The sequence below is a fragment of the Phoxinus phoxinus genome (assembly GCF_949152265.1).
Source record: "Phoxinus phoxinus genome assembly, chromosome: 3".
Taxonomy (NCBI): domain Eukaryota; kingdom Metazoa; phylum Chordata; class Actinopteri; order Cypriniformes; family Leuciscidae; genus Phoxinus; species Phoxinus phoxinus.
The window spans coordinates 15,465,185-15,482,893 of record NC_136878.1 but is presented as its reverse complement, the minus strand read 5'-3'; the positions used below and the strand labels follow the sequence as shown (position 1 = coordinate 15,482,893).

Genomic DNA, 17,709 nt, shown 5'->3' with positions numbered 1-17,709 from the left:
AAGAACAAAACAGCTTAAAATTGTTTATTTTGGAATTAACTTAAACATCTTGCTAAACATACTGTAGTTGATTAGGCAAAACACAACAGCCCAACATATCAAAATTTCACATTCCTTATGAACTTACTGTTCACTAAATTTCATTCATGTGACAGCTTTACTCCTATTACAATTTAATTAGTAAATTGTTTTGCAGTCATTTTTTTTGTTTGTTTCTTTTCAATTTAATGATACAATCACTGAAAACCAAGTTGCAACATAAAAACCTTCAGCCATGTATTGCAACAGCACTGGACTAAAGCTTTATAGTCTAGCTACACGGACTAAAGCAACATACATCCTTTTCCCCATTCTTCTGTTTCATTATTACTTTTTTATTATTAACTTTTTTATTATTATTCCTGCACTTAAAAATATGCCAGACGGGCCGATTGATCCAAGAATGAATTTTAGCATTTTAGAAGTAGTTTGATTGTTGACAGAACATCAAGAGGGTAATATAAGCAAAAGAAAAAAATATGTAGCAAATAGAAAATGGTAATTTGAAAGGACTGAATAAAGCGAATAAAACAGACTCTACATCAGTAGAATGAAATGTTCATGCTGTAAACAACACTTATCTAGATACCTTTCAGTTTTTTATTTTATTTAATCTAATTATGTTAAGTATAAACTTATGTACTTATGAACCTTATGATCATCTTTTGAGGAGAAACACCCATGCAATTTAGCATAATTTTTTGTGAATTAAAGTTGATCCTACCAATTACTAACATATGTAAAATGTTGCTGGTATTTGGTGGCAGTTAAACAATAATAGATAATTTATTTAAAGAATTTTAATTCATATTTGATGATTTATCAAGGCAGACCAAGACAAATAAAGTTACCCAATATAAAAATATTTATTTATTCCATTCAATTTGGAATTGTGTTTAACTTATTTCAAATAGAGTAATTATGAACAGCCTCACACATTTTTAGTGCTTAGTAAATAGAACCATACTCTGTCTGGGGACACAATAACTATGAAATGCGATGTCTATCTACTTTGACATGAACTCAAAAGTGCTTGAGTTTTTCACATATAATGTCCCATGTCAATTGTTGTCTTTCATCCATTGTTCAATCCACTGAACAATTTGATCCATATTCCTCTCCAGGTCCTCAGGAGTATTACTGGGGAGCTGGTGGACTATCTCCTCCTTATAGGCTTCCATAGCTTCCTCAAAGATAGTCTGGAAGATCTCACACTGCACATTGTCCTGGAGCTTCTTTCCGATGTACCCTCTGAATATGAAAGATATGAAGCTAAATCACAACAGGAAGCATACAGCCGCACAGTATTTAAACAGTATTTCTCAACTATACATTGGGCTCTTAATCACAAAGACTGAAAATGCTATATGGGTGATTCTTCAATTAGGGGAACTTTTCTGCCCGTTAGGATGATTCAAAATATTTTACTCATTTATAGTGTTGAAATGTTAAAATTGTTTCCTTGCGTAACAGAATTTCCCCTGTTTTGCTCAACCCTATCCCAATCTATTTTCAAGATTTTAAGTAGTCAAAAGTTAGCCTGGCTCCACCCTCCTACGTACTTCCACTCAATTTTCATTTTCCTTCAGAACTACGTCTAGGATTGTGGTATATTCTTGGGTTTTCTCGATTCAATTTTTTACCGGTCCAATCAGCAAACAGATGGAGTGGCTGAGAACGATGACGTTGAGGTTGTGCGCTAGTTTGAGTCGACCAAACGTTCACGACCAAACGTTAGCGATTGGTTATGGCAGATCCAGAGTGACTCTGGGCAGATCCAATAGTTTTAAACTTAGAGTACCCACATAAAAAGAAGTTAACGCTTGTCAGTAGAGAGAGGCCAGACTCTCTGTACAAATGAAATGTACGAGAGTCTGGTAGAACCAGGCTAGTCAAAAGTGCCCCAAATTAAATTATTACATGCTATAAATGTTATTGTAATCCACTGTAATAAACACAAACCTGCTTTCAAGGCGATTGTAGAGATTGGTGTTGTCTGTGCGGAGGACAAAAACAATGTGAAACCAGCGTTCAGGAAAGAAATCACAGCCATGGTAATCAATTATGACACCTCCGTCTCCCATTTTGTCCTCCAGTTCATCCACAACCTAGAATATTAAAATGATCTTTACATTTGTATATTATTTGCAGCATGTTGGAGTTGCTTTTGAATGGTGACCAGTATGGTTTCAATAACCGGCTGAATACCTTACATATAATAGAATGTAATAAAATGCATTTTGTACAAGATTGAGTTAAACAAATTCTGTGAATATAAATCATCAAAATAAAGGGGCACTAATAAACTAAAACATGCCAATTAGATCCATTACAGTAGTACATACCCTGTCCTCATCCAATATAGGGCACTGGTATTCTTCATCAAATCCATCGAACAACTGACCTGAATAGATAATGAAAATGTAGAAACTAGCAAAAAAGTCGCAAAGTAAAAAAAAAAAATCCACATTTTTAAAATATGAACGACAAAATTTGACTGCAATGAACAGCAACTTACCCTCCTGTGCCAAATCCCCAACATTGACATAGGTTAGTCCTGTTCTCTGAGCCAACTCTTTGCCTAGAGTGGTCTTTCCTACCCCAGGGGTTCCTGTCAATTCATGAGGATGCATAGCAATGTTTACATTTTATTAGTACGTTATTTTTTAAACCCACTAAATACATCCTAAGTAACTACGTTTGAATGACAGGGAACACATTAGTATCATCAGCATGTCGTTTCTTTTAAAATACACAACTTGCAGTCGCGCATACTTACGTCTATACTTCTGTATAATTAATTACCAAGAGAAATGTTAAGGCAGACTACCTGTGAGAAGAATGTTTGGTCTCTTCATGATTCTCATTGCAAGGTATCACACGTGGAAAAAAATAATTAACACCACAAATCGTTTAACACAAATATCAACCGGATATTCAGTATCAATAAGCAAACAAAAACATGTGATATTCAGGTAATGCGTTGGTCATATCTTCGTATGTGGCTAACATAGATCAACATAAAAAACGTGTTCAAATTTTTGGAGCGTAGTTGATGACGCAATCATCGTGCGCCAGCGGAGGGGCGGTTCACCACAGCTTTAAAGGGATAGTTAGCGCGATGTTACTTGTTACTTGCAACAGCAAATAGTCGGCATTGTTATACTACAAAAATCATCTGTAGAAACGACCAGGGTGAGTTTGAAATGTACTGCCTAAATAGTGTGTTAGCTACGATTCTGTTGTTTGGCCCGATAACTTGACAATGATTGCTAGCATTCGTAATATCAAGCTAACGGTCAGAAGCGAACTTTCTGAACTTGACCATGTTTATAGTAAGTTTAGTCAAAATACCCGACAAAACTTTTATTTTATTTAAGAGTGCTTCTGCTCCCCTTGAGTTTATAGATTGATGAAAGTCAACATGTACCACGCTAGTATTCTCATTTAAGCCTACAGAGGTATTCACATCATCATGCAGTTTTATATATTATGTGAAATTATTTGGTTTTCATCCTAGCGCAATTTTGCATGGAGTAACTAAATGGGACGTCAGAGTTGACGATGTCAAAGCTGTCTCTAAGAGGAAAGCAGTCCTCTGGAAAAGTATGTAAATCTCTATGAAAGTTCTTGATATCTTGATTCTTAATATCGCCAAAAGCTGAATGTTTTAAATTGCATACGTTCTTCAGATTTTAATCTGCACACTGACTCAGTTTCACTGAGAATGGATGTAGATGCTCTAAATATACTGATGTGTATTATGTGTTCTGTTGTTATTTCCTGTTAAGATAAACAACTGGGTTGAACCATCATTTGGTGAACTTTTGGGAGGAGTGAATAGGACACTGAAAAAGGGGCCACTCTCAGGGGAAAGCAAAACTAACAGGTGGCCATCAACTGGGGACCAAACAGAGAAACAATCGAGGAAGAGGAAAGTAGATCCTCATGTGTCCAACAACCAGATCAGTGTGCCAAGTGAAGCATATAAACTAGACCAGGATGAGCCCTGGGTGGATCTGCACGCACCCCAATCACAGGTACAGAAATTGTGCATCTCAGGGGTGCTCAGTGCAGATTTTGGAAATCTACTACCTTTTTGCAGTTTAGTTCCAACCCATTTCTAACACGCCTAGCTGTGTGTATGAAGTAAAGCTAAACTTAATATAACTAGTTCAGGTGTGTTTTCATAACTTTAACTCTAGTCTAGGTCACACAGACTATTTCACTCTGAGAATACATGTTTATCTGCTACTTAACCATTTCATTTTGTTTTTGGTTTCTCAATATACAAGCATTATTGCTTAAAATGCTTCTTTCTCTCTGATAGGCCGAACTGGCAGTCCACAAAAAGAAAATCGAAGAAGTTGAAAGCTGGTTGAGAGTTCATTTGGACAAATCAAAAAAGGTCTGACAAGTATTACATGCATGTTGTGTGATGTATTTTTTTAATCATTTGGATATATTTCATTATATCAATATTATATCTCCTTTTTATATTTCATTTAATTTCATGTTTTTTTTTATTTGTTGTTATATCTCCACAGGGTGGCGCCATTCTGTTGCTCACTGGCCCCTCAGGATGTGGGAAGACAGCTACTGTTCAAGTTCTTGCCAAGGATTTGGGTTTTCATATTCAAGAATGGTCAAATCCCTCCACCACCTCTCAGTACAAAATGGAAGATTTGTTCACACAAAGCTTTGATCCAGGTCAGGAGTCTTTTCTTCTGACTAGTAATGACTAGTGTACATGTAGCAAAACCATGCATAATGTCTAATGAACGGGAATTATTTAGCAACCCTACTTTTAACATATAGCAGAATAATTTATAGATAAAGTTATATCTCAGTCTCTCTGTTTTTGCTAGCTTGTTCATATGATCTTTTTATTCCAACAGATTCAAGGTTTAACAGTTTCCATGGCAGCTCACAAACAGGGTTATTCCAAGAGTTCCTGCTAAGAGCCAACAAATACAACCGTCTACAAATGAGCGGAGAGAAACTCACCGAAGACAGGAAAATAATTCTTATAGAGGTGCTGCACAGAACTACTCTTCAAACATATTACTATGATGTTGAATATTTGACTGTTTGTTTGTGCACATAAAATGCAGACATAAAGCTAAAATAAATGTTAGAAAACAGAAAGCACTTAGCAAGTAAAAACAACAAATTTTACTTTCACAAGAGTGATTAAATAAGCAAAAATGGAATGAAAATAAAAAAAATAGAAGCTGAATGACAATTTCTCATTGGTTCTTACTTCTTTTCTTTTTTTCAGGAATTCCCAAACCAGTTCTATAGGCAACCAGTGTGCTTGCATGATATACTCAGGTGGGCACAAGTACTATATTTTGAAGTATTTTAATGGAAAGATGTCACTGGTGTCTTGCATGCAATTTTCCTGGCTTTTTGCTTGCTCTTTCAGACAATTTATTAAGACTAGCCGGTGTCCATTGGTCCTGATTGTGTCCGATAGCCTCAGCGGGGACAAGAACTCCAGGCATCTCTTCAAGGATGTTCTGCATGAACTCGAAATTCACAACATCAGGTACAAATATATCTTTTTTTTTTCTTTTTTTTTCTTCCATAAAATCTTTACTTAAAAGTATTCAAACCCAAGGTCATCAGGTAAAATATGATTTACTCTGAACCTTCAATAAGACTTGAAATATGTAAAAGTATCCTGTCCTGGGGTCGGTTTAGTTGATCATTTTTCTCTTTCAGTTTTAACCCTGTGGCCCCCACCAGTATGATGAAGGTCCTAAGCCGTATTGTGACCATTGAAGTGGGAAAGGTAGGTTGTGTGGTTTTGTTTTTCTATATATATGCCCTGCTTAGCAGATATTTATGACCGACTCTGAAATCCCCCGTTGTTCTCTCAGCACTTTCTTATCTAAACGGTCTTTGCAGAGTTCAGGCAGGATCTCTGTTCCTGATAAAGCTGCTCTAGATCTTCTTTGCTCAGGAAGCTCAGGAGATATTCGGAGTGCCATCAACAGTTTGCAGTTTTCTTCATTTACTGGTGAGTAAAGCTTTACTGACCAACAGCTTTATATAATATGTTATTATGGTATAAGATTTATTTGTAATTCATAATAAGTTTAAATTATACAATCATTAATTTCAATTCTCAGACAAGAGTCTGGAGAGGAGACTCTGGGCTTCTAAAAAAGGCAAGTCCTCTTCAGCAAAACCTGCTGTAAGGGCAAAAGGGAGGAGCAAGTCTTCAAAATCAACAGACATGCAGGTTGAAAGCCCAGCTATTGGAGGGAAAGATGCTTCACTCTTCCTTTTCAGAGCTTTAGGGAAAATCCTCTACTGCAAACGTTAGTCAATTTCACTCCCATTTTTGAAACTTTCTTGCTGAAATGTTATTCTATGATGACTGTGTTATAATGTACATGATGAACTGCATGTAAATTCATTCTTATTTATACAAATGGATGGCATGTGATTTTTAGGTGAAAGCTATGACAGCTCTCAAGCACCCAAACTGCCTCCACATTTAACAGACCATCAGAGGGACAAATTGCTTGTTGATCCAGAAGTAAATATTAATATATATATTGCATGTTACAATTTAGAAAAATAATAATAAAATTTAACGTTCTAACAGTCTTCTGATTATAATATTTTCCTCAGCTTGTCATTGAGCGTTCTCATATGTCAGGTGAATTCTTCAACCTTTACCTGCATCAGAACTACCCTGACTTCTTTACGGATGTGGAGGATATAGCACGGACCAGCGAGTACCTCTCTGATGCTGACTTCCTGACAGCGGAGTGGAGTGTGAGTGCAAATGCTGTCAGACTTCCATAACAACAAACATAGGGATATATCGAGTTACTCTGATTGTACTGCACATTTGATCCCAGTGGACTATCATCATGTAGTATCTTCGCAACAACTTTGTTTTGTTGTTCTGGTGTTCCTCTTTTCACAGTCAAGGTCGACTATGTTGGAATACGGCTCATCAGTGGCAACCAGAGGCCTTATGCACTCAAACTCCTCTCGAGCAAAAGCCAACTGCCAGTCCACTACCGGTTTCAAGCCTCTTCATAAACCGCATTGGCTTCACATAAATAAGACGGTATATTTCTTTTTTTACTTTAGGGCATTTACATTATTCAGCATTTTAAAGAATTGATGAATTTATATATTTTCACTTTTTATTTTGTGATAGTATCGAGAGAATTACCTGACCGCACAGTCGCTCTTCTTAAATTTCTGCCTTACCCCTGTGAGCCTCCTGACAGAACTGGTGCCTTACCTTGCAAAGCTCACCAACCCAATGAGAAATCAAGGTGAACATGTGACCTTAGCATCCGCAAAATATACAATTAAATGTTTATATTGAATCAGACTGCATCGCATAATCTTTAAATGTAAATGTTTATTATTTTCCTGCCTCCTCCAGCATGCAAGACTTTTCAAATTTTGGGGCATTTCTCTTCATACTTTTTTTTCTAAAAGTGATTTAATATATTTTTTATCTTTGTCATATCAGCTCAAATAGCCTTTATCCAGAATGTTGGTCATATTTCGCAAAAGAGGGATCCTGGAAGGTACGGTAAACAAAACTTTGAAGTGTTGTTGCATTTGAAATGTCTAAAATATTATTGAAATGGTTTAATAAATGGCTTTATTTGCAGGTTGAGACTTGAAGCGCTTGGTGACAAAGACTCAGGCATTTTAGATGCTGACAGCGAAAATGAAGAAACTTCTGCTGCTCAGCACCTTGAACCAAGTACTACACCAGGAAATGCCACAACTGAGTCCAACTTGTCAAATAGCCAGGATCCTCCCGGAGAACTTTCTGCCAGCCAGCCCCAGCCTGCAAGCTCTGAAGCCCTTTTGGATGAGGAAGACCTCTTAATTGAAGACTATGACAGTGATTGACTGATCACAAGTTATGGACTTATTTATTATCACTTGCTGGTCTGATGCAATTGTTGAACATTTAGATCGTTTGTTTTTGTTTTTAAGATGGTAATTATTTGTAGATATTTATGTGCTTCAACACAGTATGTTGATGTTGAAAATTGTTCATACGTTCTTGTTGAAATGTACCTGTTTTGTACATTGTTTCAGCAGGTTTTTTGAAAGTATCTCTAAAAAACAAACAAAAAAACAGACAATTTACAGCCATAATTTAAGTTTAATGTTGTCACGGTCTAACAGTGCTCTGGGACGGAGAAGTAGATCTATTCTTCAGTCAAGTTGGTGACTATAATAAATCAATGTTTGCAAAGTTGATGGCTGTTTTGTCATTTATTTATTTATTGGAAAAATCTCTGAATCCATATTAGTTACTGTAAAGCTGGGTTCTGTGAAGATGCAAGGGATTCCATGGTATGTATTATATATTTGTTATGTTTTAAAATGACATAAATGTTTCAAATATTTTTTGTGATTAACCTCATAGCTTTTTCAATTGTGTCATTTTATCATAGTTAAAAGAAACAACCTCATCTCTGCAGTTGCTCCTCTGTCTTATTTTTATTTCATTTTTTGGGTTGGAGAATCGTCCAATTGGAAACGCAAAAGAGGAAAGTCAGGATAATACTTGTAAGCTAGTGTTTATTAATGATTTTATGAACGTTGTTATTGTCTTATCCCTGGCACTGTAAAACTTGAAAACCCCTGCTATAGAGCGACATTTCTAGATCTACAGTACGTACTTTTGTAATAAAGCACCTGTAAAGACAGACACGCCCCTTCGCAGAAGTTTCACTTCGTCAGAGTAAGCGGAAAGACACTGATGTGGAACTTCGCCGTTGTTCTAGTCTGCGAAATACAAAAACATCTCCCCACGGACAGGTTAGTAATGGTTATGTATTCTTCCTCTACACTCAAGGAATGCTAAAAGTTTCGTTTTTCGTAAGTAAGTTTACAGCTCGAATGAACATTTCCATGTCTGCTGTTTTGACTATCAAACATTATTTAAATCGATCTCACTTGTAATGCATTTAAATACGGGCTACTTAGTACTCAACATGCTTGATATACTTCATTTTGTGTCTAATGCACTCACTCTTTTTCTCTTCAATAGTTTGTTGTGATGCAGGGTGAGGGTTCATCCCCTCAATGCCTCACAGAAGATGACATGACAGAGGGGGATCTGGGTGATGGCATGGGGGCCAGATCCAGAGGACATAAAGACCATCTCCCACAAATAAAGAGCAGGGGGAGGTTTCTGGACTTCTTGTCCCAGTCACGGCCAATCAAAGGGGGCAGCGAGAGAAGCAATGGACCATTCTCCTGGACATCATGCAGAACTATGTATGCTGTTTTTAGGGAAGAACTGGAAGCTGAACGAATTGCACAGCGGGAGAAAAGACAGTCTGGTTAGTTTTCTGGACTTTCATTTAAAGAAATTTAAACCTGTCAAACCTCTTTGATGGAGAAACACGGAGCATACTAATCTATACTGTATGAACCACATGAGTACTCACAAGTGAGTTATGTTTAAAAGCTTTACAAAGAGGATAATTTCCTGGTAATGTACTCCAAACTCTGTAGGGGTTATTATTTGCATGCTCTGTTGTTTTGTGGTGTTTGGTGAAGTTAACACCTGCTATTTCTTATCAGGGAGTTGACTTTGTGTACTCCCTTGAGCAATTCTGTACTTAAACAAATATTCAACAATAGTCATTTGAGAACCACACTACTACCAGGATATGATGTGTTGGCAATCCTAGAAAACCATGTGCTGACATGCACAAAACAAAAGTATCTTATTTTCTAAATGTAACGGCATTCTTTTGTAGAAAGCTCCTCTGAGGACACAAGTGAAGAGCTGCAGAGAAGACTACAGGAGGTCACAGAGGTAAACTCACAGATTTGCACTAATGAGTGTAAATAAATAGAATAAAAGATCAAACACAATAATTTGCCATGTCTCACACATTAGAGTCACAGAAAAGTGGCTCCTTTATGAGTTTTTGTAATGGAGTAAAGAAAAGATTTATCTATGAACATGTCTCAGGTGTATGCAAATCTTCTTCGCTCTATATCAGGAAGTGGAGCTGTTACGCACTGAACTGGAGGTCACTCATCGCCACCTGGAGGGGAAACATGAGGCTCTTAGGATCTTGCAAGGACATGTAAAAAATATTAAGATAATTAATAATTAAAGTTTAATTTTAGTTTAATTTATTAGCCTTAGTCATTTATGAAGTGTGCTACATTTTGTCCTCGAAGGCAATCTTGGACAAAGCTACTTGTCATACTAAAATATTGCTTCAGAAGAGTGAAGAGAGGACCAAGGTCCTAGAAAAGGTGTCCTACTCACACAACATCTTTTAAAAAATATATTTTTAATTCAAGCGTATTCTTGAAAATAGGGTCTCATTCCTGTGAAATTGTTTCCACACAGGAGGTTAATGCACTGCAGTGGGAGATCACCTTCAACCAGGTGCAGTTCAAGAATGTGGAAAACTCATGGAGTTTAAAGTATGAGAGGTATACCCATGCAAAAAGACTATCAGTTATTTTGTAAATGCATGTTATGAATAATTCATCCATGTTGAAATTTTTGACCTTGCAATGTTTCATCAAAATGTCATAACTGGGCCTTCCGACTTTTTTTTTGGTGACATATGCAGGACTCGAAATATTTAGTGCACTTAAGCCCCTGCAAGCTTGTGTCCTGTTCATCTGTCTCTACCTTTGAGGGCAATGCCCACACCGCAAAATCCAGTCAACAACTAATGGATAGAACCAAGTCCCCATTCCAAGTCCCCCATGTTACCCTCGGATATACATCACAATACAGAATTTAGCAGCAGATTTGCTGCTACTTCCATTTCATGCAAGGTTGCCAGGTCTGCGTAACAAAACCAGCCCAATTGTTATTCAAAACCCACTACATTTACATTACATTTATGCATTTAGCTGACGCTTTTATCCAAAGCGACTTCCATTGCATTTCAACACATTTACATTCTTATCAGTTCTTGCTTTCCCTGGGAATCGAACCCATTAACTTGGCGTTGCAAGTGCCAACGCTCTATTTTTTGAGCTACAGGAAGGCTAAATCAGGGCCAAAACTAGCCGAATCACATTCCAGTTGGGTTTCCGCATAAAAATCGCGTTTTGGGGGGTAAAAAAATCTAGTTCCAGAGGGACCAGCAGACTAAAAAACCTGGCAACAGTGTAAAAGTAGCCAGATTCCACGGGTAAACCGCAGACTTGGCAACACTGATTTCATTGCGTCTTATAGTTAATGTGAAATGCCATCTGCAACCCATTTTGCTTTATTTTGATAAAAAAGAGCCCTTTTTAATAATGAATCCATTAAGACTTTAAATATGCATTAAGGAACTATAAAAATGCCCACATCTCATTGGTTCATGTAAATACAACCTCAGGGTGTTGGCAGAAAATGAAGCCCTAAAGAAATCACTAGAGGAGAAAATGAAAGAGCACCAGGAGCAAAGGACAGAGAATGCATGTAAGTCACATCATATTTCCTACTTTTATTTGATTACCCAATAACTGGTTTGTTCCCAGTACATATTTATGCGTTTTGTGTCTTAGCTCTGAGCCAAAAATGTCTGGAGCTCCTGTCCATGCTTAGTACTAAGGAAAGAAGGGACTTCCAGAGGACCCAGCCTTCCTGCAGCCTCAGAACAGACGGTTCAGCTCTGGAGGTAATGTTGGTGAATTGTAGTCTGTGTTAAACAGCTCTGTTCTGTAGTAAACAGCTCTCTGTCCTCTTATCTTGTTGTTAAGTTGGCGGTGTATGGGGCATGCCAGTGTAACTCTAATGGGGGCAAGCCATGCTCTTGTGCTAGAAGTGCTGCTGCAAGTCGCAAACAGGTTCTCCAGCTCAAACAAGAGGTGCGCATCTTGTATTTGTCAATACTTCAGTTCCATTACCTTGTAAATTAACCCTCCTATTCAGCCAATGCATGTATTAAAACCATTACAGGGCTGGCTTTGCTCATTTGTCTTTGAGGGTCTTGTAACACAGTGCATTTGTCTGCATTAGCTGGAGGAGCAGCAGAAGAGGAAGGAGGAGGCTTACGTCATGATGGATGCTTTCCGTATCGCCTTTGAGCAACAGCTCAGGAGAGTCGGTGAGAACGTGCTCCGACAGGCTGAGACAGACAGACACCAGCCACATTACCAAAGACATGAGAGGGGTAAAGGGCTTCTCAGTTTTATAGCTAAAACCTGAGGATGGTGCCAAATCGTGCAGTGCAAAGTATTTCACCTTCATTAAAGATGTCCACAGAAATCTTACCTAAGATTTAGTGTCAGTAAAATGTCAAATCACCAATCAAATCTGACAATGATGGTATTGTAAATTGTGCTTTTTTTTTACTCAAGTGAAAGCCCAGTGTTATTTTAGTATTATTTATATATACTATTGTAGTTTTTATGAATATTTTGAATTAGCTCTTGTTTTTTTAAGTTTTATTTTTGATTTCAGTTTAATTTTTATGTAATGTAATGTGCTTTTGTTATTTTTTAGTTTTCTTTTGATTAAATATTACTTTTCAGGTAATTGCTGTGTCATGTGGCACAGTGCTGTAATTTTACAGTGGGATTCTTTTTATTTCCAATTTTATTTTCAAGGGAAGCGAGGGTCTCTCAGTGTAGGAGAAAGACTGAAAAAAATTCTGCCCACAACAAGCGAAGAAAAGATAACAGCCGATTCAAATGAAATACTCCATATGCTGCTTGATCTGGTCAGTATACTATATGTATATACAGTATCTCACAAAAGTGAGTACACATCACATTTCAGCAAACATTTTAGTATATATTATTAAGGGACAATACTATAGAAATGAAACTTAGAGTAGTCAATGTGCTGCTTGTGTAGCTGTATATTTACTGTCCTCTGAAAATAACTCAACACAGCCATTGTCAAAATAGCTGGCAACAAAAGTGTATATATATACACTATATATTCCCTCACATTACATTTTGAGCTGACTACTATTTTGTTGTCTTTCTCCTTCAGTTAAATGACAAAGAGGAGGCCTTGGCACATCAGAGGAAGGTGAGCTACATGTTGGCACGAAACACTGAAGACTTGGAAAAACGTCTCCAGATGCAGCTAGAGGAGCTGGAACCCTCACAAAAAGACAGTAAAACAAAAGCAGAGGCTTCTGAGGAGAGTGAATGGAGCAAAGAAGGAGACGGTAGATACTCAGACAGCCATGGATCACAACATCTCACTGTCCCTGACAGCCCTACAGCTGATGATGAGCAGCCCTCCAAATCCACCCAAATGAGAGAAACTAAACCTGACAATAAAGATGTTTAAAAGAATGAGAAAATAAGGAAGTTTCATGTTGTATTTTTTGTAAAAATGCCTGCAATGCAATTATCTTCATATTATGTAGGCCTATTACTAAACTAGGACACCAGGGTAACCCAGAGAATAACCTAGGATAACAGAACCAAAATTACCCAGAATTCTAAGTACAAACTCACACTTAAAAGAGTCGATCAGATCTAAGATCCATAATGCACATCTAAATGTATTAGAAAAATTAATTGATGCATCAAAAGCAATCAAACAAAAAAAATCTGAACTGAATGACATTATAACAAAAACTGCATCTAATCTTTCATTTTTGTCTCACAGCGAAACAAAACTGAAACATTTGCAGTAAAAGTTTGGACAAACTTAATTGAATGGATGCTTTTTAATTAGCCTAGTAGCCTACCTTTTGATCCAACAGTTTATGCTGGCAGTGTTTGTAGATTAAAAGTGCCTGTGCTACATTTCTTTACAAAATAAAAAAATAATAAATTTCAACAATATTTTGCTACAAGTGTGTTAAAATAATATATTTATATTTCTCATTTAAATTTTTTAAATGACATGTATTTAAAACGTATCTTCATTATTATTAATATAACAATTGACGTGGGAAAGACGAGAGCCGGTCAACGTCTCTGAGAAAGACACAGTGAAGTGAAAGCGCGATGTGCAGAGGACTGGATAACTACATATCCCACAATGCTTTACGCTACCGGTTTCTGTTAGCTGTCGTAATGTATTGTAAATGTTATGTTCGCAAAAACAGACATTATTTATAACAATACATGGGTTTGGTTAGATATAAATGGTACCGTTTTATCTTACGTGCCGCAGTTATCGCATCTCTGTTCGTTTGCTACCTCAAATTACAGACACTGTCAAACTCCAAAGGTAAGAAAGCTAATTTGCTAACGTTAGCTGTCTAGCAGCTACAGATAATCTCACCGCATTGGTCCAAAAATAAATTATAAATAAATAATAATCTGTGTAAATTCAGGACTAGGACTAAACTTGGTTATGTTGTATAGTCGTAGGATCAATGAGTGAACACACACTGGAATATTTCCTCAACAAGGGGACGATAAAAAGAAAAGATGCTGCTGATATTGAGTGGTATCATGCAGTAAACAGCAAGAGCAAACTCATAGAGGCTCTTCGAGGTGAGTAACTTAAGTTATGCATTACAAAGTATGAAGAAGCAGTTACTTTGCTTCTGCACTACTTTACCCGGCCTTAGGCTTTTCTCATGACCACGTATGATCGAGTTTGAGAAATAATGCGTGTTATCATGCTAATGTTTTCTCACTCTTCATTGAGGTTCTGCACAGATGATTGAAGCAGATGTTCTTCTCAGGGGTCAAGATCCAAAAGAACCCATTATGGCTCACCCGCCTGACAATGACAGTGATATAACACTGCAGGACTGGCTTAAAGAAGTTGTGAAATCAGGCAAAGGAATAAAATTGGACTTCAAAAGGTGATTTTCTTTTTCTCTCTTTTTTTTATAGCACAGTTTTTTTTATTCTTAGAATTTAATCATGCTTATTTTGACAATAGTCATAGACTAGTGTTTGTTTGGGTTGATTTCTCCCACAATGACCTTGCTGCTTATGAATGAGTGACAGATCAACTTGTCATTTTGATTCACAGTCTCGCAGCTGTATCCCAATCCATGATTCTACTCGAAGAGGTCCGAGATCAGCTGCAGGGACCCGTGTGGATCAATGCTGATGTTCTTCCTGGCCCTGGTGGCAAAGCCACCCCTTTGGACCCTCATGTTTTTCTACAGGAAGTGGCTCAAAGATCAGAAAATGATGTTCTCTCTTTGGGTTGGACTACTGGATGGGATGTAGACGTAGACAATCGTGGTAAGAAGATTGTTATTACACTAAAAGGTGAAAAGTACTTAAGTTTAGTTTTTATTGACAATCAGTAGTGTGTGCTATATATACGGTGCAGATACTCTACCGTTCAAAAGTCTGGGGTGAGTAAGATTTTTTGTGACACTGAAGACTGGAGTAATGATGCAGAAAAGTCAGCTTTGCTATCAGAGGAATAAATTACATTTTAAAAGATAATAAAATAGAAAACAGTCTTTTTATTTTTAATAATATTTCACACAAAAAATTATACTGTATTTTTGATCAAATAGATGCAGCATTGGTGGGCAAAAGAGACTTCTTTTATTTATATACATTAATATTCTGCTATGTAGTGTTGACAATTGTTAGCGTCTATTCTTGTGTAAAAAAAATGTTGTTGCTTTTTTGCCACCAGCCTTTTGCTTTGCCTGCCTTATAATTCAGACCTTGATTGGTATTTGCTTTCTGTCTTTGTGTTGTTCTGAGAAATAGGCTATAGCTGGGAGATGGTTCATCAGATGGAAGAATTATGCAGATCCCTAAAGCAACCGGTCACATTTCCAGTCCGTGCAGCTCTCATTCCTGTGTCCTTCCCACAGTTCCAGTGGCTTTTAGAGCGTTCAGACCGGTGAGAAATTAATCAGTCTATTTAAATGTATGTCCAGATTTACTATTATAGATGCTATTAAGCCACACATCTGTGTGAAGGAGTCTTTTTATTACCTCGGAGATTGATTCATATTATATAACCAAGGACACAATGAAGTTCATCCTAATGCTTTGTAATTTCTTGCTGGATAATTTGGTTCTGGCTCGTCTATCACACTTGTTTGTGACTGGAATAGAAACTCATTGCTTTATCTGAAGGACTGTGTTGAGGTATTACAGGATGTGAAGGGAAGGTTTAAGCCTCCTCTACAGAGATACTGCTCTTCACCAGTCTTCTCCCTCTCTTAAGTTAGATTTTGACTTTTTGAGGGTGATTGCAGTCACTCAGAACAAGTTAAGGGGAAGTAAGGTCATTACTAATTCTGTGAAAAAGCATAGTTCCTTGCGTGCGCAATGTTAATTGTCACTTTCATATTAAATGCCAAATTAAAAGCACCATTCATACATTTTTATTCACTGGTGAAGATGATTGAGCTATGCCTTAATGTCAGCCTTAATGAGATTCTGTTTAACATCTTCTTGGCTTCTCTTTCTCTCTCTAAGGTACAGCCTGACTGTATGGACAGGCAAGGATGATGTTCTTAATGTGGAAGATCTGTTGCCCTACAGGCAAAACTTCAACAAAACCAGGATCTACTATGATCTGTTAGAATCACAGTTCAAACAATTTAAGGGACTACCTGGCTACTCCTAAAAAATCAATTAAACTTACGGACATTAGATATGCTTCATCCGCCTATTTTTCTGCCTGTTTTGGTATATCACGTAAAAAAATGCTGGATGGAAACGCCAAGATGAGCATAAACTTAAAAAATGTGGATAAAAAACATTATCTCAAGTGAGGCGGATACATTTTTTATCCGATAAGAAGACATGCTCATAAACTATGATGGAAACACTTTTACAGAATAAACCCCTTGATGTGCAACAAAAAACTCATGTGACTTTAACAGAGGATGTGATTGGATAACTGGACTAACCAGGACTGGCCAATTTCATTTCACAGCATCTCAAATGCTGGTTTGGTCATTCTGAAATGCATGAGCCAAAATCTGTCATCAGAATGATTTGGTTTAATTCCCCCCCAGAAGCTTCTCACATGATTTTGTTCCCAAACACCAGGCATCCGAACACAAGATAACATGTTGTTATTGCGTTTTGTCATTTACAATGTAGCAAAAAGAGCCCCAGTGGCTTCCCCAATTGCAGAAACTTCCATATTTGTTACAATATGGAACATGTGCTTTATTCGCAGATGTTTTATGCTATATTCCAATTGTGCGCGTAAGTTAAATTCGCAACTTTAGATGGAATCAGCTACTGACTTTGCAAAGAATAATAGCTTAGCTAAACACAATATATATGTACTGTAACATGTAAATAAATCCTATGGAGTCTTACGTTTAAGGTTTAAACATGAATACGGTACTCTTGGTTGTGTCATGCTTAACACATTAATGTACGAAATAAAAAAATGCTATATTTTTGTAATCTACATTTGCATTTTGTAACATTTTGTATATTTACAGTTTGTCATTACAAATGAATAATAAAAGTATGAAAAAAAAATGCTTATCCTTATTATTAATATGCACTACCATTCAAACGTTTGGGGGATTTTTAAAATGTTTTGAAAAAAAAGTCTCTAATTCTCACCAAGGCTAAATTTATTTGATCAAAGATCAAAATAGTACTATTGTAAAATATTATTACAGTGTAAAATAAATGTTTTCTACTTTAATATAAAATGTATTCCTGTGATGCAAAGCTAAATTATCAGCATCATTACTCCAGTCTTCAGTGTCACATGATCCTTCAAAAATCATTCTAATGCTGATTTGGTGCTCAAGT

The 17,709-nt window shown here is 36.8% G+C and overlaps 4 protein-coding genes across 5 annotated transcripts; 3 read left to right on the top strand and 1 right to left on the bottom strand.

Annotated features, from left to right (window-relative positions):
• Position 1: 1 nt before the first annotated feature.
• ak6 (adenylate kinase 6) lies at positions 2–3,116 on the bottom strand. The gene is made up of 5 exons (XM_079608390.1): positions 2,870–3,116; positions 2,558–2,650; positions 2,385–2,443; positions 2,002–2,147; positions 2–1,290 (listed from the first exon to the last, which is right to left on the bottom strand). Exons 1-5 carry the CDS (start codon positions 2,904–2,906, stop codon positions 1,101–1,103), a joined length of 525 nt encoding a protein of 174 aa, XP_079464516.1. The 5' UTR covers positions 2,907–3,116; the 3' UTR covers positions 2–1,100.
• Positions 3,037–8,451, top strand: rad17 (RAD17 checkpoint clamp loader component). Its single transcript, XM_079608389.1, has 17 exons — positions 3,037–3,234; positions 3,560–3,645; positions 3,831–4,079; positions 4,370–4,447; positions 4,587–4,749; positions 4,938–5,074; positions 5,321–5,373; positions 5,468–5,590; positions 5,767–5,836; positions 5,953–6,064; positions 6,177–6,368; positions 6,504–6,589; positions 6,685–6,831; positions 6,986–7,132; positions 7,226–7,346; positions 7,550–7,607; positions 7,695–8,451. Exons 2-17 carry the CDS (start codon positions 3,604–3,606, stop codon positions 7,939–7,941), a joined length of 2,025 nt encoding a protein of 674 aa, XP_079464515.1. The 5' UTR covers positions 3,037–3,234; positions 3,560–3,603; the 3' UTR covers positions 7,942–8,451.
• A 255-nt stretch (positions 8,452–8,706) lies between these two features.
• ccdc125 (coiled-coil domain containing 125) lies at positions 8,707–13,351 on the top strand. The gene is made up of 12 exons (XM_079608193.1): positions 8,707–8,862; positions 9,095–9,389; positions 9,813–9,871; positions 10,062–10,148; positions 10,246–10,323; positions 10,421–10,506; positions 11,415–11,497; positions 11,584–11,696; positions 11,779–11,886; positions 12,038–12,191; positions 12,628–12,740; positions 13,019–13,351. Exons 2-12 carry the CDS (start codon positions 9,104–9,106, stop codon positions 13,322–13,324), a joined length of 1,473 nt encoding a protein of 490 aa, XP_079464319.1. The 5' UTR covers positions 8,707–8,862; positions 9,095–9,103; the 3' UTR covers positions 13,325–13,351.
• Positions 13,352–13,948: 597 nt separating this feature from the next.
• On the top strand, positions 13,949–17,424 carry fam151b (family with sequence similarity 151 member B). 2 transcript variants are annotated; one of them, XM_079608192.1, is made up of 6 exons: positions 13,949–14,218; positions 14,356–14,487; positions 14,645–14,804; positions 14,978–15,195; positions 15,682–15,817; positions 16,408–17,418. In XM_079608192.1, the coding sequence occupies exons 1-6, from the start codon at positions 14,113–14,115 to the stop codon at positions 16,550–16,552; spliced, it is 897 nt and encodes a 298-aa protein (XP_079464318.1). In that variant the 5' UTR covers positions 13,949–14,112; the 3' UTR covers positions 16,553–17,418. The 2 variants fall into 2 exon arrangements, with proteins under 2 accessions (XP_079464318.1, XP_079464317.1); XM_079608191.1 differs by having other exon boundaries at positions 13,952–14,218; positions 16,402–17,424.
• Positions 17,425–17,709: the final 285 nt, after the last annotated feature.

Bases quoted from the DNA above. Each gene is read 5' to 3' on its own strand.
- rad17 (XM_079608389.1), top strand. From the start codon at position 3,604: ATGTCAAAGCTGTCTCTAAGAGGAAAGCAGTCCTCTGGAAAA. The intron at 4,080-4,369 runs GTACAGAAATTG...TCTCTCTGATAG, and splicing joins TGCACGCACCCCAATCACAG to GCCGAACTGGCAGTCCACAA. The intron at 6,832-6,985 runs GTGAGTGCAAAT...CTCTTTTCACAG, and splicing joins TCCTGACAGCGGAGTGGAGT to TCAAGGTCGACTATGTTGGA.
- fam151b (XM_079608191.1), top strand. From the start codon at position 14,113: ATGGGTTTGGTTAGATATAAATGGTACCGTTTTATCTTACGTGCCGCA. The intron at 14,219-14,355 runs GTAAGAAAGCTA...TATGTTGTATAG, and splicing joins GACACTGTCAAACTCCAAAG to TCGTAGGATCAATGAGTGAA. The intron at 14,488-14,644 runs GTGAGTAACTTA...CTCTTCATTGAG, and splicing joins ACTCATAGAGGCTCTTCGAG to GTTCTGCACAGATGATTGAA.
- ccdc125 (XM_079608193.1), top strand. From the start codon at position 9,104: ATGCAGGGTGAGGGTTCATCCCCTCAATGCCTCACAGAAGATGACATG. The intron at 9,872-10,061 runs GTAAACTCACAG...GCTCTATATCAG, and splicing joins GACTACAGGAGGTCACAGAG to GAAGTGGAGCTGTTACGCAC. The intron at 11,887-12,037 runs GTGCGCATCTTG...TGTCTGCATTAG, and splicing joins TTCTCCAGCTCAAACAAGAG to CTGGAGGAGCAGCAGAAGAG.
- ak6 (XM_079608390.1), bottom strand. From the start codon at position 2,906: ATGAGAATCATGAAGAGACCAAACATTCTTCTCACAG. The intron at 2,651-2,869 runs GTAGTCTGCCTT...ATGAATTGACAG, and splicing joins ACCAAACATTCTTCTCACAG to GAACCCCTGGGGTAGGAAAG. The intron at 2,148-2,384 runs GTATGTACTACT...TTAATATTCTAG, and splicing joins CTATATTGGATGAGGACAGG to GTTGTGGATGAACTGGAGGA.